The sequence below is a fragment of the Diceros bicornis genome, chromosome 12 (assembly GCF_020826845.1).
Source record: "Diceros bicornis minor isolate mBicDic1 chromosome 12, mDicBic1.mat.cur, whole genome shotgun sequence".
Lineage (NCBI taxonomy): Eukaryota > Metazoa > Chordata > Mammalia > Perissodactyla > Rhinocerotidae > Diceros > Diceros bicornis.
Window position 1 is genome coordinate 15,778,700 of NC_080751.1, and position 27,448 is coordinate 15,806,147.

The window sequence follows — 27,448 nt, forward strand, 5'->3', positions numbered from 1 at the left end:
ATGCAGAGCCCAGCTCTGAGCCAGCTTGCTCTGCTACCACGTGCATCCCAATGAGGGCTCTGAGCGAGGGGGAAATGAGGGAAATGAGGGAGGGTGGGCAGTGAATCACTGAGGCCTTGTAACATCTCAGGCTTTACTGCCATTTTGGAGCTGTGTGCCCAGGGGATATTCAGTAATATCCACAGGGAACACAGTCCACCTAGGGAGACCCCGGGCACCCAGGAAATGACAATACCAGGTGGTCGTGCAGCAGAGTGCCTCCAGATCTGGTTGTAGAGTTTGGTTCAGAGTGTGTATGCCTGGTCGGAAAGAGGGGATTGGACCAGGCTGGGATGGTGGCAGCTGAGAGAGCTTCCTAGAGGAGGTGGAACTTGAACTGGGCCACAGGACCTGTGAGAATGCCAGGTCCCTGCTGCCACGTTCCCTCAGTCTGTAGCGATGAGATGCTCAGAGCCTGTTTGCTCTGGGGTCTACTTGGTGTGGCTCTGTAAAGAGAAAGTCTCCATTGTTTCACTGAAGGATCATCGGCCCATGTTGGCAATGTTCATGACTTCCTAGCCCCCAATGGACCGTGTGCTGCGGTGCCTGGCAGGTCCCGGGTCTCTTACGGGGGCCATCTGGACAGGCAGGAGGAGGCAGGAGCAGGGGGAGGGAGGGAGGGATGCGACCTTCCAGGAGCTGGTGGTTGTGTGGCCTTGCTATCTCAGCCTGTGTGGGTCACGCTCCTGGGAGAAGGCCTGCTCTGGTCGAGTCCTAGGGGCACCCGAAGTGCCTGGCAGGGTCCAGTTCAGTCCTGCCCTGGGCTGGTAGGGAGACAGATGGGAGACAGTGGCTGGGGGTCCAGAGGCAGATCCCAGCCGTTCTCAGCCTAACTCTGCTCTGAATGGAGGAGTCTCAGAAAATGTTGAGGAAAGTCTTTTCTTTCCCTTTCTGGCCTCCCTGAAAAGCAGGTCTAGAGAGAGAACTCCAAATTCCCTGGGGATGAGCAGGAGAAGCAGAGGTGACCCTAAAGAGGAGAGGGTTGGGAGGGCAGGGAATAAAGATCCTTTGGGTGGAGGACCTAAGCCTCCCCCTAGGCTAGTGATGTATCCTCCCTTCATCTGAGGGGTGGGGGAAGAGGCGAGCAGCCCATTCTGTGGCTCAAGCAGCTGGGGAGATAAGATAGGAACAGGCCTTTTCTTGTCTCTCTTTCCTATTACGACAGTAATGTATGCTCCTTATAAAACATTCAAACAGGACAAAAATAGACAATGTCAGAAGTGGTAGTTCCCTGCAGACTCACCCTGGAGAGATAACCACGGTCAATGCTGTGGTGTGAGGAGTGTGACCAGCCGGGGCCAAGGGCCCCTGACCTTTATGCCCCGGCAAAGTATGGCCATGCTTGCTGATTCCAGTTACTCGGGGCTTACTGGGTTTGGGGCTGTAGTCCATACACTTCTCTTTTGCCCCACCTCCCAAGATCTTCCTGTGCTAAATGGGGCCTAGTCCAGGTTTGGGGAAAGTGAGTAGGGCTTGCCCTTTAAAGAGTCAAAGGGTCAGGCCCAGGATGGATATCGGGTTGAGAAAGTAGGGATGTAAGGATGTTGATGCTAGCTGGTTCATCCTTCTAGTAAACGTCCCCCTCGCCCCCGGACACATCCTCACGCACATCCCTTCTGTCTGTCTCTTAGCTCTCTTCTCCCCTCACTCCTTCCCCCTTCTCCCCCACATCTTTCCTCCCTGCCCATGCTTATTATGGGAGCTTGGAGATATGCACACATACCCTCTGAGCCCTCCCTGCTTGGCTGGCCTGACCCAGCCTTCCCAGGGTTGGTCTCAGGTTTGGGAGGGAAAACCATCAGAACAGACCAGGCTCACTCTGCTTAGGCCATTGAGTGGGTCACCAAGGAGAGGCCAGGCGCATAGCACACGAGGGGTTAGTCAGGATGGACTCCTGCAAAGGGATACAATTGGAGTTCCCCTGGGAAGGCCTTTTTTTTTTTTTTTTATTTTAAGTTTCAGCATTAAAAACCATCACCACCACGACCACCACCAAACCTTTGTGATGACTTAATTCTGGACATTTGGATGTATGGGGACTTTTCATATAAAAGATCCCCCACTCCCAACCCCTTTATGTCCACGAGAAGCTCAAGGAGTTGGAGCTCTAGGGTAGGCAGACCTCAGGTGGGGGATGACCGCCATAGCGCTGACTGAGGCATGTGGGGTGTGGTGTAGTGTGTAACGTTGTGTGGTGTGTGTGTGTGTGTATATGGTGGGAGGGTATGTGTGTGTGTATGTACTGAGGAACTTTGAGCCCTTCAATGACCAATTTGACCATCTCTACTGGGCTTTATTCCACCTTCATGCTTGATTGGCTGGGTCTAGAATTCTAGGCTGGAAAGCTTTTCCCGCAAAATTTTGAAGGCATTACTCCATATGATGCCCAGTGTTGCTGCTGAGGACCTGATGCTCTTCTAATTCCTGAATGTGTGAACCTGTCTCTCCTCTTTGGAAGCGTTCAGGGTCTCCTTTTTATGCCTGGTGTTCTGAAACCTCACAGTGATACCTGATGGCTGGGGCTTTCTTTATTCACTGTGATGCATCTGTGCGGGCCCTTCTGTGCTGGTGCTCATGGCCTTCAGTTCAGGAAAACTTTCTTGTGTTATTTCTTTCTTAGTTTCTTCCTCTTTGTGTTCTCTGTGTGCACACTGTCTCTTTTTTTAATTAATAGAGTTTATTTTTTAGAGCAGTTTTAGGTTTACAGAAAAACGAATAGAAAGTACAGAGAGCTCCCGAATGCTCACTACATCCCTGCCCTGTGACAGTTTCTTCTGTAATTGACATCTTGCATTAATGTGGTACAATCGTTACAGTTGAGGAGCCAATATGGATACCCTACTATTAATTAGAGTCTGTAGTTTACGTTAGGGTTCATCTTTGTGTTTTATGTTATATAGGTTCTGACTAATGTATAATGACATGTATCATACAGCATAGTTTCACTGCCCTACAAGTCCTCTGTGAGTTGTTGCTTTTCAGGTTGCTCAGCTCTTTTCTTGTTTTGTGGACGGGAGAGACGACTCTCGAGCCTCTCAAACACCGGGGCAGACGCTGCTCCCTTTTTGTTTTGCCAGTGACTTGGTGTTGAACTTCCTTAGGTTAACCTCTAATAGTTGCCTCATTTTTGTCCTTCTGCTTTCTGGGAGGTTTCCTCCAATTTATCTTGGAACATATCCCTTGAATATTTTATTTCAGCTCTCGTATGCTGGGGAGATTACGCATCCTGGGTGCTGGTGTGAGAAGGGGGCTGATTTTCAGTCGCTCCTGTTTTCAGCCCTGCACCTGACCCCAGCATTGGGCTTGGTGTCCCCAAGTCCAGAGCCTTTGTGGTTCAGTTTCTCTGTAGGATCTCTGTGCTCACATCTGTAGGAGATGGGGCAGGCTGTGACCTGGCTAAGTGGAGAGGAAGGGGACCCGTGGGGCCATCTAGCTGCTTGACACAGGTGCTGTACGGCGCCACCAGCCAGGCAGATCGGATTGGTCAGCCTTCCTTCTTAGGCCTTCTCCTAGGAGTCTGAGTGGTCGGGGAGGAGGATTGGGGAAACAGAGGAAGGAAGAACTCCGTGCACACTCCTCCCCTGTAGGGTGGGCTCCACCCACCCTGTGCAGTGGTCGTGTGTTAAGGGTTTCTCTGGGAGTGTGCAGTGGGAAGAACATGGGCTTTGGAGTGATGAAAACCTGGCTCCCAGTCTCCCCTCTCCTTCCTGGCTGCTGGTTCTTGGATGAGTTACTTTACTTTTGAGCCTCGATCTCTGATTTGTAGAATGGGCTAGTGTCTCTGACTGCCCCCACCCCCCGCCCCAGGCTTGTTGTGAGTGTAGATGGGAGTGAGATGAGAACCCCTGCCTCTGTTATAACACACAGTAGATGCTCAACAGATGTGAGTGCTCTTTCCCTTCCCTGGGTCTCTTAAGGCCCTTTATGCTGTTCCTGACTGCTCCTCCATCTTGCAGAAGTGTTCCTGGCAGGGCTTGGGGTGAGTCAGTGAGTGGGTGAGGGGTGTGTGTGTGTACGTGCGCTAGTGTTTCTGGCCCTGGGCCTCTGGGTGAGCTGTTCTTTCCTGGGCTCACTGGTGGCTCAGAGCAGAGCTTTGGCAGGGACTGGTCAGAGATGATGTAAACAGAGAAAAATGTGGGTAGGTCTGTCTATACCAGGGGCCTGGAGTGTAAGGGTCCCTCCCAGACCCAGCTTGCCTCTCTGGGCCTCAGAGTTTCAAATGTAGGGGGATGGGGCAGAGGGGGAGGTCTCTGAGCTCCGAAGAAGGTGCTGGGTCGGGGGGTGGGCAGCATGACATGGTAACCACTGCCCCACCTGATAACATTAGGAGCTGCCCCTACTCAGGATGTGGTTTTCTCCATCATGGAAAAGTTGCAGATAGTTTGTCGTCTCTGCCTGTGGCCTGGGAGGCAGGGCCTGTGTGTCAGAGCAGGAGCCTGTGGGGAGAGGCTGCCATGGCCCCCAAGGCAGGGAGGGGCTCTGTGAGGTGCCTGTGACCAGCTCGGCCCACTCCCCTCCTCTCGCAGGTGGTACAAGCTGCACTCCAAGGCAGGCAAGAAGGAGAAGGAGCGTGGTGAGATCCAAGTCACCATCCAGTTCACTCGCAACAACCTGAGTGCCAGCATGTTTGACCTGTCCATGAAGGACAAGCCGCGGTCCCCCTTCAGCAAGATCAAGGACAAGATGAAGGGCAAGAAGAAGTACGACCTGGAATCCGCCTCCGCCATCCTCCCAAGCAGCGCCATGGAGGATCCTGAGCTGGGCAGCCTGGGCAAGATGGGCAAAGCCAAAGGCTTCTTCCTCCGCAACAAGCTGCGCAAGTCGTCCCTGACCCAGTCCAACACCTCGCTGGGCTCGGACAGCACCCTGTCCTCGGCCAGCGGGAGCCTGGCCTACCAAGGCCTGGGCGCCGAGCTCCTCACCCGCTCGCCGAGCCGCAGCAGCTGGCTGTCCACTGAAGGGGGTGAGCAAGAGAGCGAGGGGCTGTGCCTCCCTGGGGAGGGGACAGGATGGGAGAGGAGGGTGGGCTCTCGCCTCAAGGTGGTAGGAAAGGCCTGGGCCTGGAAACAGGGCTTCTCTTCCTGGTGCTAACCCTGTGTGCTTCCTTTCCAGGCAGGGACTCTACACAGTCCCCCAAGTTGCTCACCCACAAAAGGACGTACAGCGACGAGGCCAGCCAGGTGCGAGCGGCTCCGCCCCGGTCCCTTCTCGACCTTCAGGGCCACCTGGACTCGGCCTCTCGCTCTTCTCTCTGTGTCAATGGGAGCCACATTTACAACGAGGAGCCCCAGGCCCCCTTAAGGCACCGCAGCTCCATCTCGGGCCCATTCCCACCCTCCAGCTCCCTGCACAGTGTCTCTTCTCGGCCCTCTGAGGAGGGGCCTCAGTCTGCAAATGACTCCTGGGGCAGAGGCAGCCGCAGCACCAGCAGCTCAGAGGTGGTGCCTGGACAGGAGGAGCTGAGCTCTCAGGCCAAACTATTGGCTGTTGGGGCCAGCCACTCGGGAGAGGAGGAGGGGTCGCGGCCCCCAGAGGGGAAGCCAGTGCAGGTCACTACACCCATGGTGGCCTCTGAGGCTGTGGCGGAGAAGGAGGGAGCCCGGAAAGAAGAGCGGAAGCCCCGGATGGGCCTCTTCCACCATCACCACCAGGGGCTGAGTCGGAGTGAGATGGGGCGCCGTGGCTCTCTGGGGGAGAAGGGAGGTCCCACTTTGGGGGCCTCCCCCCACCACTCATCCAGTGGGGAGGAAAAGGCTAAGAGTAGCTGGTTTGGCTTGAGAGAAACCAAGGAACCAACTCAGAAACCCAGGTATGTGCTTGGCAAGACTAGCTTTGCTCCTTGGGGAGGATGCTGGGGTGTTTGCAGCCTGGACCCTGGGGCAGGGAGGGCAGAGCAGGTGGTTCCCTTGGGCAGGCTGCTGGGGCTCTGGCTTTGCATGGTTGAGTGGAGAACCCTGTCTCCCTAAGCCAAGGCTCATTGTCGACATATGGACACAGGTGAGTTGCAAGGGCACAGCACTCTGAGAGCCCCGCGGGTTGAGGAGCCCACTTGCTAAATCATGAGCCTCGCTTCACCCCCTGAGGGAGGGCCAGAATAGGAGAAAAGCTGGGAAGGCCATTTGTATGAATTCGTTGCTTCCCAACCTCCACCTCTTGCCCTCCGACCTCAAGGTCAGGAAGCCTTGGCATGTAGAGAAGTGGGGACTGGGGACTGTACCTCAGACTTCTCTCACCCTCTCTGAAGCTAGACAACCTCCCACCCCAGCTGCCCCAGCTGGCTGTGATCTCTCCCTCTGAGAGATGGGGGTCAAGTAATTGATACCCCCCTCCATCCCCGGTGGCTCCCCTGGCCTGACAAGTGGCTGTGGGTAGCTCCCCTGAAATCTGTGACCTACCCTCTGTCCTTGGAGACCCTTGAGGCTCTGGCCCTCTGTGGTGTCTCTTGGTGTTGAGGTATGGCAAGTGCTGATGATAGCTGCTTTGTTTTGAATGTGCTGAGTCCCACCCATGAGAGGGATGCAGGAGTCCTTCAGCTCAGGCCCTGGGCAGAGGTCCTAAGAGAATTCTGGTACCAGTTAGGATTCTGCACCCAATTCCAACATGGGGAGGGTGTCCCCACACATCAAAGAATTCTCTGACACCAGGTGGGTGTCCTACAATTCAACTCAATTCTGACATTATCTACCTGGAGATACCATCGGATTCCACATGTGCTCAGTCCTTCAGGACTGCCCCCCCCCCCCCCCCCCGGTTCAGATGCCAGTCGCAAGTCCAGGTTGTCACCTGTGTTTCTGACCAACCAGCTATAGATCAGAGATTCCTACGACCCCTTCCTTCCCTGGGTTCAATTAATTTGCTAGAGCAGCTCACAGAACTCAGAGAAATATTTTGCTTATTAGATTATTGGTTTATCCTAAAAGGATCTAACTCAGGAACAGCCAGATGAAAGAGATGCATAGGACAGAGTATGGGGAAGGGGCACACAGCTTCCGTGCCCTCTGAGTGTGCCACTCTTCCCCCAGTCTCCACGTGTTCAGCAACTCGGAAGGATGGTTCACCAACTCATCCTTTTGGCTTTTTATGGAGGCTTCATTGCATAGGCATGATTGATTAAATCATCAGCCATTGGTGACTGCTTCAACCTCCCACTCCTGTCCCCTCCCAGGAGGTCAGGGAGTAGGACTGAAAGTTCCAACCCTCCAGTCACTGGATTGGTTGCCCTGGCAACCAGCCCCCACCCTTACGTTCTTTCCAAAAGTCACCTCATTAACATAGACCCAGGTGTGGTGGAAAGGGGCACCAATAACAAGGCACCCCTTTCACCTTTATGGCTCTGAAGCTATTTCAGGAACTGAGGACAAGAGACCAAATATTAGAGCAAAAGATGCGCCTATTGCTGTTATCACTCCATAAATTCCAAGGGTTTGGGGAACTGTGAGCCAGGAGCTGTGGATGAAGACCAAAAATATATGGCAAATGTATATATTTCAGGTTTGGTCATCTGAATGACCAAATATATATTTCTTATAAATCACAATATCACATTCCCTGACCCTCACCCTAGCCCTTTGCCTCCTCCTAACTCTCAGTCAGCAGAGGCTGCTGCATTGTCCACCAGGGCCCAGGGAGTGGCTCCAGGCATAGGCCATAGGAGCAGGTGTTCCCCCCATTCCCAAGGGCCTGGGGCCAGCCCTGGACAGGCAGCATCTGCGGCAACCCCATCCAGTGTGGCAAGGGCGGCTGTTTCTGTTCTCTCGGCCAGCCTGCTCCTCCGCCTCTGTGGTTATATGGATAGGAGGTGGGGTGAGAAGGCTGGGCACAGTGGTGAAGGGTCAAGAAATAGGGCAGAGGGAGGGCCCCTAAACCTATTCCCCAGCAGAGGGGAGAGGGCTCTGGAAGTCCTGGTTCTTCCCTTTCCCTGTGAAATTCTGAGTCTGCTGAGAGGATTGGGGAGAGAAATCCCCCAGGACCTTTCTAGGTTTGGGCCCTGGCCGGCTGGCAGCCCTCCATACAGCCTCATAGACGAGTGTGTGGGGTGGGTCAGTCTCTGGGTGATGCCTCCCCTGCTTAGTAGCAGCTTCTGTCCCTACTGCTCAGCCCCCTACTCAACAGAGCCCAGGGGAACTGCTGACCACCTACAGCCTGGGGGAAGAGTGGGATGAGGTGATGGGCCTTTCTCAAGTACCCAGGCTGAGCCTGGTGGCCCTGTGGCAGCTCAGAGATATTTGTAGGTGGTAGGCTGGAGGGAGGTGATGGGAGCCCTGGATGGGGCATTTGCTGGGAGGAGCTGGGGGCCTGGGTCAGAAGGGGCACAGACCATGGGCTCATTTGTGAGGTGTCTCTGGGCCTTTTCTGGGGCAGGACAGGTGCTGGGCGGACGTCTCTCTGTGAGGTCGTTTCTGGGCATGTACCAAGGCTTTGGGCTTAGACCCCTGCAGGCCATGACTTTGAGTGACATTGACTTTGAGTGATATTGGGGTTGTCATTGCTCCTGCTTACAGCCTCCGTTTTCCTTCTCCTGTTTCTCCATGTCTCCTAATAGCCTTTCAGAGTCAAGAGAAGTAGGGTCACTGATGGACATAGGAAGCTGAGGTGTTTGTTCTTCTCATGCTTGAATTCTCAGCTTGTCCTCAGCTGGTTGGAGGGTACCCGGGCATTCCTGCCCTCCTTGGGGCTGTTTGCAGGGGCAGGCTCTGTGGCCTTGCATCCAGGTAGGGCAGGAGGAGCTATTCTTTGGGTAAAGTGGCCTGGCCTGGAAAGGTGTGAGACCTGGCCATTGAGCTTCATCAACATCAGCCTGGCCCTGTGTGCCTTGAAGAGCCAGGGAGGCTGGCTTGGAAGAAATGACTGTTGGTATTTACCCAGAGGGCTTGCGTAGGGCTTTTGAGGAGAGAATGAGAAGTGAGCTAACTCGTGGCAAGAAGCTGTAGGTTAGACACCCAGAACTGGAGTGACTGAATATAGCTGCATGATCCACAGTGGGGCACAGGGAGCCTATCCACAGGCCCAGAGGTTTGGGGTGCGTCTGCCTGGGGCTGAATTGCAGATTGCTGAGTGTTCCTCACTAGGAAGGGCAGCGGCGCCCTCTAGTGCTCCCCCGTAGCATTGATGCCCCGTGGAGAGGCCTGAAGCAGTATGTGTTGGCTGTCTGCATCCAGAAAAAGCTGCTGCTGTTGGAGGCAGCAGTGGCCGGAAGAGAGGGAAGGAGAGTGTGAAGGGCAGAGAAGATGGTCCTCCTGTACCTCCTGACCTGGCTCTCTCTGCCAGGTCCCCATGGCTGATACACTGGGCCTCTACCAAGCTGTGTGCATCCGGGGCAGTGGGTAGTTGAGACTAAGGCCCATCTGGGCCATGGGATTCAGCCCTGCTCAGCAGCCCTGCTGGGAGCCATTCACCCTGAGCTGCAGCACCGGCTACTTAGCGTGTGTTAGGACTGCTGAGACCACGGGTGGTACGCCCGCAGTGCCACAGTGGCTTGTCTTTGTGTCTGTCCCTTTCTGACCCTTTTAGAGTATGAGCTTCCAGAGGGCAGGACCCCTGGTGCTCCACTGCCCTCCCCCTACACTGACCATGGAACTTTGTGCACAGTAGGGGATCAAGTGTTGAATGCAAACATTTTTTTAATTGGGGCTAAGCGTGGTACCATGTAGAGGCAAGTGTATTGTGGTGGCCTTTAGCAATCCCTGCATCCGCCCAGCCCCTTATCAGGAGTGGTGGACAAGGTCCCCGTGAGCCTGGAGTGTGCAGTCTCAGCAGCATTCTCAGTGGAGTAAACGAGTAACTATGGTGTGTGCCCAGTCAGTTAGTGTGGCCACGTGTCCTGTTTGTGCCTGATTTCCTGGCATAGTTAATAATGCCCCTTTACTATATTAAAAATGTTCTGGTTTGGAACATATATTATATGTTCTCCCTACTCACAACTTACAAGGCCCTTCTTACAATGTCATCTCATTGTGCCCACATGAGGGGAGAGGATATGTCCAGTCTCCTGGACACGTTTCCTGGACTTTGGGGCACATCTCAGACAGATGCCAGGAGATCGTGTCTTAGGAGAGATGGTTGAAGGGCAAGTTGGCTAGGGTGGGTATGGTCTGACAGCTGGCTTTGGCCTTTTTGGGGGATGGCCTGGTAGAGAGCCTTTCCAGATCCACATGCCACCTCTGGGAGCAATGCGTGGAAATAACAAGGACACAGAGCTCATCTCAGCCTAAGGAAGAGCTGTCCACCAGTGAAACCTGGCCTCCAGCTGCAGAGGTGGCCTGGTGGTGGAGTCAGTTGCCCAGCAACAGTGTTTAAGAAGAGGGAGCTGTCAGAGTGAACAGGTGATTTCGGCATTAAGTGGCAGGTTCAACCAGTTGTTCTAAGGTTCCTGCAGGCCCTAAAGTTTTATTCCTGTAGGTTGAAGGGGCAGAGACATTTGGACTTTTGGTTTCTTTCCCCAACTTTCCGTCCTAAAAGAGAAGACAAATCAACATATGCTGAAGCCCCTGCTGCTTGGTGGGGGAATGGCGCTATGCTGGGCTGGCTCGGTGGGTTCCAGGATGCAAGTGTTTATGTCTGTCCTCAGAGCATAACCTACAGAGATAAGCACACATGGGAGCAAGTCTCTGATCTGTGCCGGGTGGAATGGTAGGGAGGGGACATTTTAAAGTGAGAAACTTCAGAATGTGCACCTCATGTGGAGCAAGGGCGAGGGAGGCATGGAGTGGGGCATGTTGCTAGGTAGAAGGCATGGACAGGCTGTTCTCAGAGGTGCCACCAGCTCTGGGGAGTCTGCCAGGCTTGACACCTGGAGTCCCTTCCTCCAGGGAGAGCCCTTTGCTGGTTCCATACCAACGGGTTTGTGTGCATCTCTGGGGAGCCCGTCGGGGTTGCCAGCCTAGCCTGGGGCTCCAGCCTACTTACCTGCTGCTCTCCTGCTCTGCAGTTCTAACTGCCAGCCAGATTGCTGCAGACTGGGTGGGTGAGTGGGGCCAGGCCGGGGCTGAAGAGGTGTAGAGCTAAGTTTGGTGCTATGTTGATGGAGCTCTCTTCCCTCAGACCCCTCTGGCCACTCACAAAGGGGACTAGGGAGAGAGGTGGCTCAGAGTACCCCAGCCCTGTCCTGGGGTCCGAGTCCTGTTGGCAGGGTTGGGCTGTATCTGGTATGGGTGCTTCAGTGGGGGGCGGCTCAGGCAGGGTCTTGACCCGCATGGTGGTGGTACATCACTCTCCTTGGTCCCCGGGGTAGGCATGTGTGCCTTGGTCCTGGGGCCTGCCTGGAATGAAGGGAGAAGGGACATTTGCAAGGGTTGGGACTCTGGGCCCAGGATTTTCCCTCTTCCAGTATCTTCACCAGGTCATGACCACAGAGGCAGAATAGTGCTGGGAAGCCCGGGTATTGTGGGAGTGGATGGGGATTTTTACCTCCTCTCTCTCCATGTCTAGAAGGTGGCATGAGGCTGAGAACCCACCCTTGGATGGGGAGTTATTGTAGGGCAAAAATAGGGTCAGGAGAGTCTCTGCAAGCTGGAATCTTAAGAGAAACCCAGGGGCTTGAGACCTGGCTGTGTCCTGCCTGTGAGGCTGGGCCACAGACTCACAGACTGTCTTGGGAAACCCACCTTAGCTGCTGGTTGAACTGGACTCCTTCCCATTGTCTGCCCCTGGTGTTTGTGGACAAGCTGGCCCTGCCTCTGCCTCACTCTGTCTGGGCCCCAGGTTCCCAGAAGAACGCTGGCAAGCTCCAGACTCCTTGGCCTCTTTCCGTAGGTGCCCCTCCTACCCCAGCCTGGACTTCTGTGGGGTGACTGGTGAGCCTGGCTTCTGCCACCTCAAGGCTCGGCCCCTGCATTTCTCTGTGGGAAGAGAAGTTCCCCAGGATGTTTCTACCTGGACAGGGGTCAGGGGGGTCTTGGGGCTTAGAGCGGGGGCTGGGAGACTGGGCTCAGATAGTAGACAAGGCCACTGAGGTCTGGTCTGACAGGTGGGCTCAGCCGCCAGGTAGGTGCCACCTCTGTCAGGCTGCTGACACCTGGGGTGTCGGCTCCTGCACTGTCTTCTGTCTGCGTCCCGGGGGTGTCCTGGGGCAGCCAAGAGCTCTAGTTCCAGATCTGCCCTGCCCACACCCTTCAAGTCAGTGGCGTGCTGTGGATTAGATGCAAGTGCAGGGGATGCCGCCTCCTGGAGAGGACCCTGGAGGGGCCACCTGAAGACCAACAAGTGTTCTCCAGTGTCTTTGGGAGTATAGGTTCACTACTGTGGAATGGATTTCCCAGAGGAGCCAGGCATCTGTGTGGGGGACCCCAGGAGGCCCCTGGTGACATCCAGAGTTGCTGCTGCTTCCTTTGCTGCCACATTCCAGCCTTCGTCTCCCCAGCAGGCCTGCTTTCAAAGCTGGCCCTTAGGTGCCATTGGTGAGAGGCACTGTCTGCTGGGTGCCCGGCTGTATGGACACCTGACAGTAGATATCCTCAGCAGTGTCTTATTGTTCCCCTTGGCTGGTTATGGTACCCCTCCAAGCAATGAGAGGGGCGGGTTCTTTTTGATTGATACCTCGTCATGCCTGATGACAGCCCATCATTACCTCCTGTTTCTGCGAGGGGTCAGTGGAACCCCGTCTGTTTCAGGAGTCAGAATTCCAGGTGCCCTGCTGGGCTCTATTAGTGCTGGCTTTGTCCAGCCAGATACCTAGGCCTGGCCTTTCTCTGGTCCCCTCCAAGCCAGCTGGTATTTTCTTTCCTCTCTCTCAGTACTTAAAGGGATGTAAGGCACTTTCTGATTGGTTCTTCAGGTGTAAGTCTGGTGTCGAGTAGAACCTTCAGCGTGGGGTAGTGGAAAGGATACTAGGTTTAGCTTGGGATCCTACCTGTAAAATGGGATTATTGCTCTCTGGGGTTGGTGTGAGGATTAAAGGAGCTCTTCCAGCATCTTCCTCCTTGGATGGTGCCGAATAATGTGACATGTCCCTCTGTCCCCTGGCCCACAAGCCTGAACCCACCCTGTGTGGTGTGTGGTACTTCGTCTGGAGGCAGGTGGGGGCGAGGGGCGGTATTCAGCAGGGGCGTTTCCAGTCTTGGCATTAACCAGGAGGCTCATGGTTTTGTCTCCCTCCACAGCCTGGACGTGTCTCCTCAGGTAGAACCTGACCCAGCTGCTCTTCCTCACCACCTCCCCTGCTCCCCCTGTGCTCCGGCCCTTCCCACTCCTGCTCCCACCGCTGCTCCCATGCTAAGCACTAACCTTTTTGCAGCCACCTCCCCCGCTGCTGCCACTGCTGCTGCCGCCACCGCTGCCCCTGAAGCCACCCCATCTGGATTTTTGGGTATCACCAACCCATTCCTCACCTCCTTGCAGAGCAACCCTTTCTTCGAGGAACTCGTAGCAGACATAGCACTAAACTCTCCTTCACCTGCTCCCTCTCTCCCCAGTGCCTCGAGGGCCAGCCCCACCCCCCTGGCCTCCCCTGGGAAAACCCCGCCTGAGTGGGACGAGACCTTCAACGTCTTTGCTGCCAGCAGGCTGCGTCCACAGGCCAGGAGCGAGATCCTGGCCCCTGCAGGAGTGGGGCTGGAGGTGACTGGGCTGCAAGACCCACGGCCTGGGGCCATGACAGTGAAGGCAGCTGAGCCCCGGGGGGACCCTGGGGGAGAAGGAAGAGGTGGGAGCAGCGTGTGGCTGGAGTCCAGGGTTCCTCTGGACTTGGGACTGGACCGCCAGAGCACGAGCACGGCTGACCCGGGGCGCCTTGGGTCGGTAGGGGCCTGCCTGCCCTCCACGTCAGTCCAGCTGCACCCGAGAGCCTCAGACTCCGAAGCAGACAGGGAGCCGCCGGCCCCAGGAGGGGAAGCAGGGCAGAGTCCAGCAGGCAGTGCAACATCTCTCTTTAGCTCCCCAGAAGTGATCAGTGTGTGGGAGAGGCTGCCTGGCCCCGATGACGCCCCTGAGGGCCAGGACGAGGAGGCCTCCCAAGGCAAAAGCCAGCTTTTGCACGAGCTCAATACAGTGGACAATTCCTGGCCTTGGGATGTGGTCACCATTTCTCCTGCAGCTGAAACGTCCTCACCAGTCCTGCAGGGAGAGTCTGAGGAGCCGCCTCCTCCCCAGGTGCAGCCAGAGTCACCAGAACCTGTGAGCCCCAAGGGGAGCCAGGGTCTTCCCCCACTGGAGCTGGAGCCAGATCCCAAACCAGAGGGGGCATCTGACAAGGGGCTGCAGCCCAGCACCCCACCTCCCAAGCCACCGCGCCTCTTCACACCCTCAGAGTCCCAGGAGGAGGAGGAGGAGGCCGCAGGGCGACTGAGTAGCAGGGAGGCAGAGACAGGAGGAGAAGATGCCTTCCGAAGTGCGCTGCTTGCTGGTCTCCAGGAGGCCAAGGAGGAGGGCGAAAAGCCAAGGTTGGAGTCTGACAGCCGTTCTTCTGGAACCCCGCCGGGTGAGCCAGGCCTGGAAGACCTAGAGGAGGATGCCAGCCGTCCTGGGGCTGGGCCCTGCCTATCTCTGTCCACCAGCTGCCCTGGGGGTCCTGCCCCCATATCCTGTGACTCAGAAAGCTTGGCTGTTCAGAGTCAGCACATGTGTGGGCCTCCAGAGAGAGGAGAAGGCCCTGAAGCTCCTGGGGCCCAGAGCCAGGGACCAGGAGGAGAGGGGCTTGGGCCCCCGTCTGGCAGCTCCCAACAGGCTGACCTGTGGGCCTCGGAGGAGGATGCCTTGAACCCCTTCTTGTCTCGGGGGAGCCAAGATCCCCCCAGCCTCCCATCCACATCCCCTCCAGGGTCCAGGGAATCTTCCATCCACTCTGGTCCAGAAGAGCTGCCCACCCCCCCAGAGCCTGCCTTTCCACAGCCCCCTCTCCCGCACTGGGCCAGCCACCGCCACGAGGGGCCCAGCCTTCCGTGCTCTCCCCTGCCTGGAGCCTGGCCCCTGACCTCTTCCTCCCTACCCCCTGGGGAGCCAGGCTCCCCACCTGGGGGCTCCCCCGCCCTACTTGGGGAGGACCGCGCTGCAGCCACCCCAGCCTCCCCGCTTGTGCTTCTGCCCTTGGAGACACGACCAGCTGAGGAGCCACAGCCCAGTGCCAGGTGAGCAGCCACCCTGAGAACACTTTCCAAGAGGAAGGGGGCAGAGGGGGGCAGAGCAGCCCAAGGGCTGAGGTGCTTCCATTCCAACCTCAGCCCCTCCAGAGGCGGGTGAGGGTCTCCTTCACTCCGAGTCAGGACAGGGGAGGTTTGAGGACATGAGCCTTCTGTGGTACTGGCTCTGAAGCTGCCTCCTTTTTGGGTCTTGGACACGCAGGTGCCCCCACAAGCCAGGAGTTTGGGGATCATGCTGATGAGGTGCAGGGGGTGAGGAATGGGGTGGGGAGAGGTGATGCAGGCTGGCAGCGGAAGGGGGACGAGAGCTCTGGCACTTAGCTGCAAGAGGAAATAGGGGCTGGGGGCAGTGAAGCTTGTCAAATGGGGGCCACGTCCTCCACGGCAGGCCCTGGGGGAGCAGGCTGTGGAAGGCAGAGACTGAGGGACCAAGACTGAGGTCAGAGAGGAAAGCCAGAGACACCTTCAGAGGACAAAAAGAAAAAAGAAAATGCTTCCCATGTATATGACCTTCAGAAGAAAGGTCTCTAGCCTCATCAGGGGCTTCATTGGTTTGCGTTTGTGCCTTTCGGGGTGGTGCCCGTGTGCTGAATTGACAGTGGTTGCCTGTGTGACTGTGGTCACTGTGGCGTTGGTCTGTTGTGGAAGAATTATGAGGCTGTGACCTCACTGGGTAGCTGCTGAGGGGTGAGCAGAGCTGAGGTCTGGAGACACAGGTCACTGGGGGGTGATGGGGTGTGACTTAGCAGGGGCAGCAGAGTCCAGAGGGGTGCTAGTGCTCTAGGAGGCCTGAGTGAAGAAGTAGGGGGGGAGCAGAGGTGGCTGCTGCCTCTGATGAGCAGGGCCGGGCGAGGGGTTTGGGGATCAGGACAGGCTCCGGCACTGGCCTCTGTGAGGCCGCGGCCTGCTGGCTCATACCTTCGGTCATCCAAATTCTCGAGCATCCATTGTGTGTCAGACACTGAACAGAGGTGAAAGATACTGTCCCTCCTGGATTCCCAAGGAGTTCCCAGTCCAGAGGGGGAGACAGAAGTGACCCCCTGAAGGGAAGGCCCAGGGTAGCAGTGCTGATTTATGAGAAGTGGGGGAGGGATCTGAGCTGCCCCTGGCTGCTGGTAGGTGGTGATGCCATTCCTGGAGGTGTGGAAGAGAGGTGGTCACAGCCTCCTTGCTCTGATGATAGCATCCTCAGCTGGCCCTGCTGCATTCCAGCACCACTTCAAATTATACTCACCACTTCTTACATAATCCTTTTTTTTTTTTTTAATTTATTTTTTTTTGTGAGGAAGATCAGCCCTGAGCTAACATCCATGCTAATCCTTTTCTTTTTTTGCTGAGGAAGACCGGCTCTGAGCTAACATCTATTGTCAATTCTCCTCCTTTTTTTCTTCCCCCAAAGCCCCAGTAGATAGTTGTATGTCATAGTTGCACATCCTTCTAGTTGCTGTATGTGGGACGTGGCCTCAGCATGGCCGGAGAAGCGCTGCATCAGTGTGCGCCCGGGATCCGAACCCGGGCCACCAGTAGCGGAGCGTGTGCACTTAACCGCTAAGCCACGGGGCCGGCCCGACTCACCACTTCTTAGAAGTTTTATTCTCTTCAGAGTCGGCTTCATGTCTGTACTTGGCATGTTCCTTACATCATGAAGTGGATGGGCTAAATAGAGTTGTCCCCATTTCTCAGATGAAGAAATGGAGTCCATGAGAGGTCCAGGGTCCCTCAGATGTAGGGGGGCAGTCAGACCGGGAGCCCAGGACTCCTGGCCCCTCATTCAGGGTGTTTTATGCCCCTCTGGTATTCCTCCCCTCCCCCAGCACAGCCCATAGGTGGCAGTAGACCTGCCTTGCTCGCCCATCCCTAATGCAAACTCCTAGGTGGGAAGGAAGGATTGAGATAAGTCTTTTTCCTATTATCTGCCCCGTGCCTGGGCTCTCTGCCACTCTTCCCAGGTTGTGAGCCTGAATCCACGGCCCTATCCTGAGTAACAGAGCTGGCTTCTCTGGGTCTGGGTGAGCCCTCCTCCAGTGGAATTCGGGGCCTTGGGCTACTCCTGAATGCTCCAAATCCTCTGTGAAGTAAGCGTACATTTTAAGAGGTTCCCCAAGGGGCAGGTTAGTTGATTTGAGGGCCTGATGCTTGCAGCTGGGGTGACCATCACAGGTACAGGGTACTGGGAGATCCCAGAGGAGGGTCACCTTAGTTAGCCTGGGGGAATCAGGAAGGTTGCCTGGGGGAATCAGGAAGGTTTCCTGGAGGAAGTGGCCTTGCACAGCTTTGAAATGAGAGTAGGAGTTAGCAGGCCAGCAGGTGAAGAGGCAGTGTCCAGGCAGAGGAACAGCTTTTGTCAGAGCCTACAGATGAGAGAGAGCACGTTTCCCCTGGCCGGCGTGCATGGGGAGTAGAGGGCCAGGAGGAAGGGCAGGGGCCAAGTTGTGTTAGAGACTCTGTTTTCTTACCCTGATAGGGAGCCTGGAAAGGCTGCTTAAGCATTGGAGAGGCTGAGAACATTATCCCACAGCAGAATGGAGGAGTGGTTGGAGGTAGGCAAGACGGCTGTGGCCAGAAGGAAGGTTCAGCTAGCACTGGCTTGGAGAGGAGGGGATGGTGTGAGAGAAGGTGAGAAGGTAGCAGGGCAGATGTTTGTTAAGGCTGAAGCTGAAGTGGAGGATTCAGAGGGGTTCCCAGGTTTCTGACTGGAGCCACAGGAGGCTAATGGTGCCACTGGCCGCTGGGGAGCACAGGAAAGGGCAAGTGTGATGCGCCTGGGGTGGACCCTAAGTGGTGTGAGCCAGCCTGCGACTGTCTACGTGGGTCTAGAGCTCAGGGGTGAGGTCTGGGCTGGAGATGGAGATTAGCGGTGATGGGAGCTGAGGAGGTGGAGGGGAGGGAACCCAAGGGCAGACAGTAGTCTGGACTGAGAAGGGGCTGTCAGAGGTCAGAAAAGCAGACAGAAGTCTTGCGGGGAAAGGAGGGAGAAGGAGAGCAACCCAAAGGAAGGAGAGGTTCAAGGGTCAGCTCCACAGAGGTCACGGAGGTGAGAGCCACGAGGCTGGTGGCCTCAGCAGGAAGACCTGTGATGGGCTGGTGGGGACCGCCGTCCTGTTGTAACTGGTTGAGGAGTCAACAAGTTGAGGAGTCAACAAGAGGTAAGAACTCAGAAAGACAGAATGCAGCCTGCATGCTCTGGGTGAGGAGGAGGAAGAGGTGGATGACTGAGGGTGATAGCTGGGCCAAGACGAGGTCAAGGGAGGGTTTCTCAGGCCTATGTAGATGCTGAGGGGAAGCCACCAGTGGAGAGAGGTGGGCGACCAAGAGTCCTAATTTGCTCAGGTCTGTCCTGGTTTTAGCACCGAAAGTCCCACATCCTGGGAATCCCCAGTCCTGGGAAAATTGAGAAAGTGGGAGGGTTGATCACTCCCCTAAGGAAAGGTTACAGTGTAGAAGAGGCAGGAGGGAAGATGGAGGGCAGGGGGCGGCCCTGGCAAAGACTGGGTATAAGTGCGGCGCAGTCTGTAGAACAGCCTCTGCTGTCCCTGGGAAGGGTGAGGTCATCTGAGGGAGTGAGATGGGGAGGGTGTAGGGGGTGGGGTGAGGAATAAGGGGAGCAGTAAGGGGGGAGGAGAGAAGGGTTGCTGAGGAATGCTGGGCACAGCTGCCCTGCGGCCCTGGCTGTGTAGGGGCAGCCACCACCAAGTGGTGGGTTTCTGTCCAGCAGATCTGCTGACCCTGCAGAGAAGGTGGCCTCACCTTTCCCTTGTGCTGCCCATCCCTTCCGTAACGCATCTCCTGTCTGTCTCTGCAGTCCCCACCCTGTGAAGCCCCTCAGTGCTACCCCCGTGGAGGGCAGCCCCGACAGGAAGCAGCCCCGCTCCAGTCTGAGCACAGCCCTGAGCAGCGGGCTGGAGAAGCTCAAGACAGTCACATCTGGCAGCGTTCAGCTTGTGGCTCCGGCCCCTCAGGTTGGCCAGACGGTGGACACCAAGAGGCTGAAGGTGAGGCCCAGCAGGATGCCAGGGGGTGTCAGACCAGATGTGTGGTGCTGTGGAGAGGTCAGGCGTCTCAAGGTCAGGAGCAGGGTGTTGGGCAGGGCGGAGCAAGGAGCAGGCCTGGTCCCCCACACCAGAGCCCTGAAGCCAGTTAGGCCGTCTCTGGCATTGGAGACTGAGGCAGCTCCAGGAGCCTGTGGGAGTAAAACTGGGGTGTTGGTGGGCAGGCATGCAGGCAGGCCTGAGGCTGCCCTGCTCACTCACATTCCGTCTGGCCCCAGGACTCAGGTGTGCTGGACCAGTCAGCCAAGTACTACCACCTGACCCACGACGAGCTCATCAGCCTGCTTCTGCAGCGGGAGCGGGAGCTGAGCCAGCGGGATGAGCATGTGCAGGAGCTGGAGAGCTACATCGACCGGCTGCTAGTGCGGATCATGGAGACCTCGCCCACATTGCTGCAGATCCCCCCCGGCACCCCCAAGTAGCCCTCCTCACTCCCACCCCCAGGAGGATTGGCGTGGACCCACTGCCCAAACAGGGCTCACACCCTCCCTCCCTCCCACTGAACTCACTCTCCCCTGGGGCAGGATGCAGTCTGCCCTCCATTGTCACTCCTTGCTCCCCCTCCCTCCTGCCTCAGTGGGGCTGCTGGAAGGGGACCCTTTGGACTCCCATTGGAGGCATCAAGTTCCATGTGCAACTTGTGTGTCTTTGGGAACCCTGGGTCTTTCCCACCTGCCTGTTTTCATATCCCTTAGCTGTGGGGGCTTCAGGGAATTGGAACAAAGCATTTAGTCCTCCAGATGGAGCAGGGGCGAGCTGCAATTTGATGTGGTATCTGGGACATACTTTATTATCCCCCAAGGATGGTCAGTCATTTCTTCCACGGCTAAACCCTCATCCTCTTCATCTCCCTCCAGCCCCTGGAGGGCTCTGAGTATTACCGGGGCTGTGGCAGGGACTGAGCTGTCCATTTGTGGGTTATGGGCAACCAGGGCACCTGCTCTTCAGCCTCGTGTCCGTTCCCCTGAGAGCAAGGAGCCCGTCTGGTCTGGTCTTGTCTCTGCTATGCCTTGAGTCTGTCTATTTCTAGCTGTTTGCAGAGCAAGTGCGGTATAGATGGAGGGAGATGATGCATTCTCCAGGCCACTCCCGGCCCTCCTCTTCTGACCTTCCCCTTAAGTGTCGCGTGTGAATGTGTGGAGAGCTGGGGCAGGTGAGGGAAAAGCGCCTCCTCACCCATCTTCAAGGTGTGGGCCCCTCCAGGTCTTGGGGTTTGGGGATCAAGCCTCCGTCTGTGTTCTAGTTGCCTGTCCAGATGCCAAAACTGTGCTGCTGCAGGGTTTGAACTTTTGGAAACCAATTAAAATGTGCCTTTTGTGGGTGGGGTCAAGAGCCTCTGGATGAGACCCCTCCCTCTGTTTGGTGTCCCCCTCCCTACCTGTTGAGCACAAGGGGCTGATCTGTCAGGGCTCTGGGAATGGGAAAGGAGGAGGGGGACAGCCCTGCTGGGCTCTCTGCCCCTCCCCTGGAGTTCAGTTCAGTTAAGGGTGTGGCCAAGCTGCTGCTGCCCCCTCACCCTCCCTGCCGTCTTCTCCTCCTCCCTCAACCCTCGTTGAGGAGGGTCCTAGGATAAAAACTACATTCTGGATGTAGGAGGTGCCCAGATCCTGCCTATCTACTCTGCCTATAACTTAGGAAAAAGCCTTTGTTGCCCTCCCATCCATCTACTAGCTGCTGTCCCAGCCTGTCCCTTCTGCCCCATGGCCTTGCCTGGTGTGGCTGCAGTGCACTTTGAAATGAAGTGTCTATTCTTTGGCCCAGCCCCTGCTGCAGAGACAAGGCAGGCTTCCCCATGGCATCTGCAGGGAACCTCTGGTGGTCTGGGGTACTCTGCTTTAGCAAAAGTGGGGTGAGGAGGTGTTGAAGGAGGGTACTTTTGGCCCAGTGAGGAGGTGGGAGGTGAGAGCTCCTCTGGGATTGCCTCTTCTTCATGAGGGCCTGTGGGATCGCTCGGGAAGCCTTGGAAGGAGATGTGCTCTGTGCGTGATGTCTTCTGCCAGGATGAGGCAGAGGAGCCCCACACATGGGGGAAAGCCCCTGTAATGTTATCTACCTTAAGGATGACTCATCAAAGCTGAGGAAAGTGTCCACAGGTTCTCAGGACTTCGGTCATGTTTTTTGGGGTCATTGGAGGTTGCAGAGGTGTCTCTTCATGGGGGTGGGGGTTGTCACTCCTCTAATTCCTGTGGGCTCTGTTCAGTCCCAGCTCTGATCCTGATCTTCTACTCATCCTTGAGTATGGGCCTCCAAAATGCCCAGTGCAGGAATGTCTTCAGGCGAGTTTTGAGTTGAAGCCCAAGGTTCTTGTTGGGTGTTTCTGCTCCTGGCCATAAGTTGGAGGAGAGCTGCAGGGGTAGGCAGGGAGCAGGCACAGTTATGCTTTGCTGTTTGTCTTCCTAGTTGTAACTCCTGTTTATAAAGAGCTTGTTCTTCATGTTTTGAGCACTTTATGAAGAATAAAAAGTTCACATACTGCAGGTGGCTCTGTTGTGTTCCTGTTTGATGAGTGTGTGAAGGCGGCTTCCTGGGGGAGAGGCAGCCTTAAATCAAGGTGATGGGGTTCTTGGATGACACTGCCTTTGCCCTAACATCAGGGGCAGCAGCACAGTGTTGCCCAGTGGCCTGGACTCAGTCTTTTCTCACTCCCAGGATATCCACATTTACTGCGTACTGTGGGAAAATACAGGGGTAAAAAACTTGATTCCTATTCTCAAGCTACTTAGTCTAGTAGGAAATGATAAGATACAAATCCAAGATTCAAATGGTTCTTTTTGGCTAGCTAGAATCTCTCCGGCTTTAGGAAAAGTCTGTTTCTTGTGGTTCAACCGTTAGTGGATGAGGAACTGAGTGCTACAGATCATGGGTGTCCAGAAAGACATGGGCAGGGATGAGCCAGCCCTGCACCTCAGCACCATACAAAGGAGACCCAAAGTGGGGTTCCCTAGGGTCAAAACCAAATATTTCTACTGTCCTCTTGGGTGAAACAGGCAGTTCCCCCCCGGCTCCTTTCCCCAGTCTGGCTCACTGACCGGACAATTCAGTTAGGAATCTCTGCTACTCTATTCTGCACGGGGGTGGTTATCATCTCCCCTGGTGTCTTGCTCTGTGGTCTGCAGTCCTCCCCCTTACCTAAAGTCCTTGTAGTTGGTGCTTGACAAACACTACTGAACCCCATCCCCAACTCCCAGTTCTCTTCCTGCCCAGGAATTAGGCCCAGGAAGGATCTTCCACCAAAGGACGTGGAGGCTGCCAAGGCTCTTAAGCCCTTACTATTTAACTCATACAGCCAACAAATATGTGTCCCTGCTGTGAGCCCTCCTATGCCTGGCACTGAGGACTTAGCAGTGAATCAAAATTCACAACTCCTGCCCTGTGTACATTACAGTAGGGAAGGCAGAATATCCAAAACCATAAATAATTATAAATGCAAGGGCTGCAAAAGAGAGGTGCTGAGTGCTATAGGAGCATGTAGTGGATTTTGTGGAAGTAGGGCGGTGGATCGGGAAATGCAGTGTTTAGACTGAGGCCAGAAAGAGAGCCAGCATCAGGCGAAGATAAAAAGGCTGCTGGGCACAGAAAGTTCAAGGGTCGGGGCAGCCAGCGCCTCGCACGCTCCAGAAACGGAGCGTCAGGGTGGCTGGAGAGTACAGGGAGAGTGGCAGGGTGGCGACAGGAGAAACTGCATGAAGATCCCGCAGTGCAACTCCTTGCAGAAAGCCTTCCGAGATTAACCCTGCTGCGCCTGGAGTTCTTGCCCAGCTGGTCCCGGGTCTGACCCGCTTGAGTAGGGCTCTTATGGGCTGCAGCTCCAGGAGAGACGCCCACCGCAGCAACTCAAACTTCCAGGGGCAGGTCACCAGCGAGAGGTCGCCCCGTAGCCCCCTGTCGGGATCTTAAGAGTCGTACATGCACGCTCTTCCCGGACTGCCGACCCCTGCAAAACTGGCGGCGGGAACCGAGCTCCTGTCTGAGTCGGTGCAACTCTCCGCAGTCTAGGGGTGTCCAGCGCCGTGACGAGAAAAACTACACTCCCCACAACCCCTTGCGCCTCCGGCTCGCTGCGGTTGCTTACGGCCAATCGCGAGAGGCAGCTGTGGCGGGGGCCGAGGAGGGACATTTTAAAAGGGCCGGAGATTGCGGGCGTCAGTGGCCATGGCGGATACAGCGACTACAGCATCGGCGGCGGCGGCAGCGGCTAGTGCCGCTAACGCCTCGACCGATGCACCTCCTTTCCAGCTGGGCAAACCCCGCTTCCAGCAGGTGAGGACCGGGCTGTGGGCTGCGGGTTGGGAGGTGGCACAGGGAGGGTGAGCAAACTCCGCTCCCAAACCCTCTTTAGCCCTAGGGTGTCCGACCCGCGGCCACTGGGGAGCCTGCCGCGACTGCCTCGGGGACCTCGGCCACAGCTGCCCTTTTCCCATTGGTCAGTGGGGTGGGCGAGGACTCCCACCTTGGCTCCCCATTGGCCGCCGGCGCCGTCGCTCCGCGGCTGCCCGCGCCTTCCAGCTTCTCCCGCCCGAGGCGCTCTGTGATTGGCCACTGCGGGCAGCGGCCCGGAATCCGGGCGCCTGGGTGCGAGTTGGGTCTGCAGGGTCGCTTTGGGCTGTGCCGCCGTCCGCTCCGGGCGGAAAGTTCGAGTCTGGCCCTGGGTGAGAAGCTGGCGTGGCCGAGGTGCCGTGTAACTTTTTCCCCGGGTGGTGACTGGTTTCTTTCCGAGCTGCTGGCGGAGCCTCTGGGCAGCACCCGCGCCCCGCGGTCGCGCTCGCAGCCCTGGATCCCACGCCGGGTCCGCCGTGCGCGTCAGGTCGGGGCCAGGAGGCGGGGGTGGCCGCGGCCCGGCGACCCCTGTCCCCTCGCGGGGGTTCGCTGACGCACCAGGTCAGCCGGTGGTGCCCTGCAGGGGACGGAGCGAGGACGTGCAGGGAGAGCCAGGGTGCGGAGGAAACGCTGTGTCATCCCCCGGGACCGCCGGCCGCTCGGGGGGTCCGCGTCGCCGGAGCCCGCCCCAGCCCCTCCCGCGCTGCGACCTCCACAGGGGGTCGCCGCACCCGGGCCCTGGCGCCGCCGAGCGCTCAGCTCTGTCCGACCCGGTCGGGCCCTTCGGGGCGCGATGACAGCGGTCCTTTAACTCCGGGACCCCGACAGGGCGTCGCTAACTCGCCCTCGGTCACGGAGACGGGGATCGAACCCGCGGCCCGGGCTGGAGGCTGAGAGGGGCCGTTCCGACGCCGCGGGCCGCCGCGTACTCTGGCCCCCGCTGCCTCCAGCGCCAAGGAAATGGACTTTATTAAGAAAAGGGCGAAGAGACTCTGCCGAAGTGACCTGGGCTTGTCTTGGGTGGGGGCAGCAGAGGCGGACAGAAAGGACTTTGCAGGAAGGAGGGAAATTGTGCAAAGGTCGGTGCTGTGGGTTTGGTTTTGTTTTTTGGTGGTGGTAGGAGAGGGACTGGTTCCAGCAAAGTGGTGCAGCAAGCCTCGCTGATAATTAAGGAAATGCAGTCCTGAGACTTCTGAGAAAATGTCCCCGCTGTTTTTAAACAGGATTTGAATTCCTTTAAAAAATAGACCATCTCGGCATGTAGGTGTCTAAGGCGACACTTCATATCTCCCTGCCCGTGTAGGATGCCACCTAGGATGACTGTCAGGGATGCCTCTGCCTGGACTCAAGTGACTCTTCATTGGCTGTCCCCTGTTCCTGGCCCTCCACACACCTTCTATTCATCCTTCAAGACTCAGTCAGGCCCACCTCCTCGGAAAACATTTCCTCCCTTCTTCCCCTGTGACATTACCCCTGGTGGGACCAGGTCATGACTCCCTCCTGCTTCTTCGGCCACCCAAAGTGTGATCCTCGTAGGTCAGCCTTTCCTGACAGTGTGCCCTGTGGTCCTCAACTACTTCTCTGTGTGATCTCTTGGTCTCTTCAACCCGTGTGTGTGTGCCTTTTGAGGGAAGGGGCTGATCTTGCCCTTCTGTTGTCTCCCCGCCCCCCCCCCCCCCCCCCCCCCCCCGGTGGGGCTAGATACATAGTAATGTGCTAAATAAAGATTCGTGGGTTATTTTCTTCCGGGACCTGTTTTGGGACATTCAGTCACACAACAGATATTTATTGAGAACTTCCGAATGGGTTTAATGACTGAGCCCTTTGCTGTGATCACCGCTGGAGCCATAAACGCACATTTGAGACTACCCCCATCCTGGAAGCCATTGCTGGAATCTCTTTTTGGCACCGCTCTGGAGGGCAGTAGAAGTGTTTGTTGTACTTCCCTTTGAAGCACCCCTCCTCCAGCACAGTGACCTGCATAAAGCACAGTGTATGCGGTTCACCCATGTTAAGGAACTTCTCTTTCCCCTGAACCTGCTCCTCCCACACTGCTCCCTGGTTGTGCACGCAGCCCAACCTGCCACCCAACTGACTCCCAAGGAACCTAGGAGTCGCCTATATGCTTCCCTTCCTCACCCTCACCCTCTAAATACAACCAGAGGCCCAGCGTTCTCATTTTTTAAACAGCTCTCAAATCCACCGGTCTCTCCTGCTAGAATCCTAGACCAAGCCCCCTTCATCTATCTCCTGAGTGGCTGTGGAAGCCTCCTGACAGGTCTCCCAGCTTCCACTCTGGCCCACTTCCAATCCCTCCCTCTTCCGCGTGGCAGTCCCAACAATGCAGGTCTGATGAGGTGACCCCCCCACTCCCCCACTTAAACACCCTCCACTGGCTTCCCCTGCTTCTGAGATAAAGACCTCACTTTTGAAGTGTCTCCAAAGGCCTGCATGGCCCACCTCATGCTGACCTCTTCTTCCTCGAATTGAACCCCCACCCACCCCCTCAAACGCTCCTCCCCACCACACTGGCTGCTTTCAACCTCTTGAACCCTGAGTGATTCATAATCCAGGGTCCATTCCCAGGGCCCACACCATGGACACCACCCTTGATCCCCAACCAGTCTCAGCGCTTTCTGCAAGACCAAGTGCCAAGGTCTTTTCTCACTCCCTGGAGTTGTCCCAAAACCTACTTCCTTTCCTCCTTCAAGGATTTCCCTGTGCAGGAGGGCGGGAAGAGGAAGGGCACTGAGCAGCGTCAGGGTGGAGGAAGGTAGCTCACCTTGATGAGCTTTGGTCTGTGACCACCTTTTTCCCTGTAAGGTGATGCTGATAGCCAAGCATTGTTCCAACCTTTTTTGCATATTGACTTATTTAATTTTCACAACAGCCCTGTGAGACAGGTACAGTTATCCCTTATACTGTAGGTGAGAAAACTGCAGCACACCAACAGATTGACTAACTTCCTGGGCACTCTGGCTCCAGAGTCCGTGTTTGTTTCTTACTTTTTTATTTTGGAGGTTTTCAAACATACAAAAATGGAGACAATTGTCAATGAACTCCTATACACCCATCACTCCACTTCAACAATGACCACTGTAAGGCCAGCCTCATTTCATCTATATGCCCCCCACCAATGGATTATTTTAATGCAAAGGCCAGACATCCCATGATTTCGTTGTACCTGCTAGTAAGTATCTCTAAAAAATAAGGACTTTTTGGTTAGTTGTTGTGGTTTGTTTTTTTTTTTTGGTGAGGAAGATTGGCCCTGAGCTAACATCTGCTGCCAATACTCCTCTTTTTTTTTCGCTTGAGGAAGATTATCGCTGAGCTAAAATCTGTGCCCATCTTCCTCTACTTTATATATGGGACGCTGCCGCAGCATGGCTTGATGAGCCATGCATAGGTCCGTGCCCGGGATCCGAACCCGTGAACCTGGGGCTGCCGAAGCAGAGCACGTAAACTTAACTGCTATGCCGCTGGGCTGGGCCCTTGGTTAGTTTTTTTTTTAATAAGCTTTTTCATTTTGGAATAATTTTATATTTACAGAAGTCAAAAAGATAACAGAAGTCCTGTCTAACCCTCACCCAGTGTCCCCTAATATCACCATCTCACATTACTATGGTACAGTTGTCAAGACTAAGAAACTAACGTTGGGACATTACTGTTAACTACTCTCCAGACTTAATTGGATTTCACTACTTTTTACACTAATGTTCTTTTTCTGTTCCAGGATACCTTCCAGGATCCCACATTACATTTAGTTGTCATGTCTCCTTAGTCTCCTCTGGTCTATGATAGTTTCTCAGGTTTTCCTTGTTTTTGATGACCTTGACGGTTTTGAGAAGTACTGGTCAGATATTTTGTAGAATGTCCCTCAGTTTGGGTTTGTCTAGTGTCTTTCTCATGATTAGACTGGGGTTATGGTTTTGGGGGAAGAATATCACAGAGATGAAGTGCCTTCTTTTTCAT

At 55.9% G+C, this 27,448-nt stretch overlaps 2 protein-coding genes across 7 annotated transcripts in view; both read left to right on the forward strand.

Moving 5' to 3' along the window:
* The window catches only part of RAB11FIP5 (RAB11 family interacting protein 5), a 38,850-nt gene extending 17,216 nt beyond the window's left edge, over positions 1-21,634 (forward strand). Inside the window, exons 2-6 of one of the 3 annotated variants that reach the window (XM_058550948.1) lie at positions 4,566-5,002; positions 5,152-5,848; positions 13,137-15,098; positions 18,913-19,102; positions 19,378-21,634. In XM_058550948.1, coding sequence (XP_058406931.1) covers positions 4,566-5,002; positions 5,152-5,848; positions 13,137-15,098; positions 18,913-19,102; positions 19,378-19,581 — 3,490 coding nt within the window. In that variant the 3' untranslated portion in view covers positions 19,582-21,634. The remainder of the gene's footprint in view (positions 1-4,565; positions 5,003-5,151; positions 5,849-13,136; positions 15,099-18,912; positions 19,103-19,377) is intronic. The other 2 variants (XM_058550949.1, XM_058550950.1) reach the window with 2 other exon arrangements.
* Positions 21,635-23,292: 1,658 nt separating this feature from the next.
* SFXN5 (sideroflexin 5) overlaps positions 23,293-27,448 on the forward strand; it is a 112,993-nt gene continuing 108,837 nt past the window's right edge. For 2 of the 4 annotated variants that reach the window (XM_058550954.1, XM_058550953.1), the window contains exon 1: positions 23,293-23,419. In XM_058550954.1, the coding sequence (XP_058406937.1) occupies positions 23,312-23,419 (108 nt within the window). In that variant the 5' untranslated portion in view covers positions 23,293-23,311. The remainder of the gene's footprint in view (positions 23,420-27,448) is intronic. The other 2 variants (XM_058550951.1, XM_058550952.1) reach the window with 2 other exon arrangements.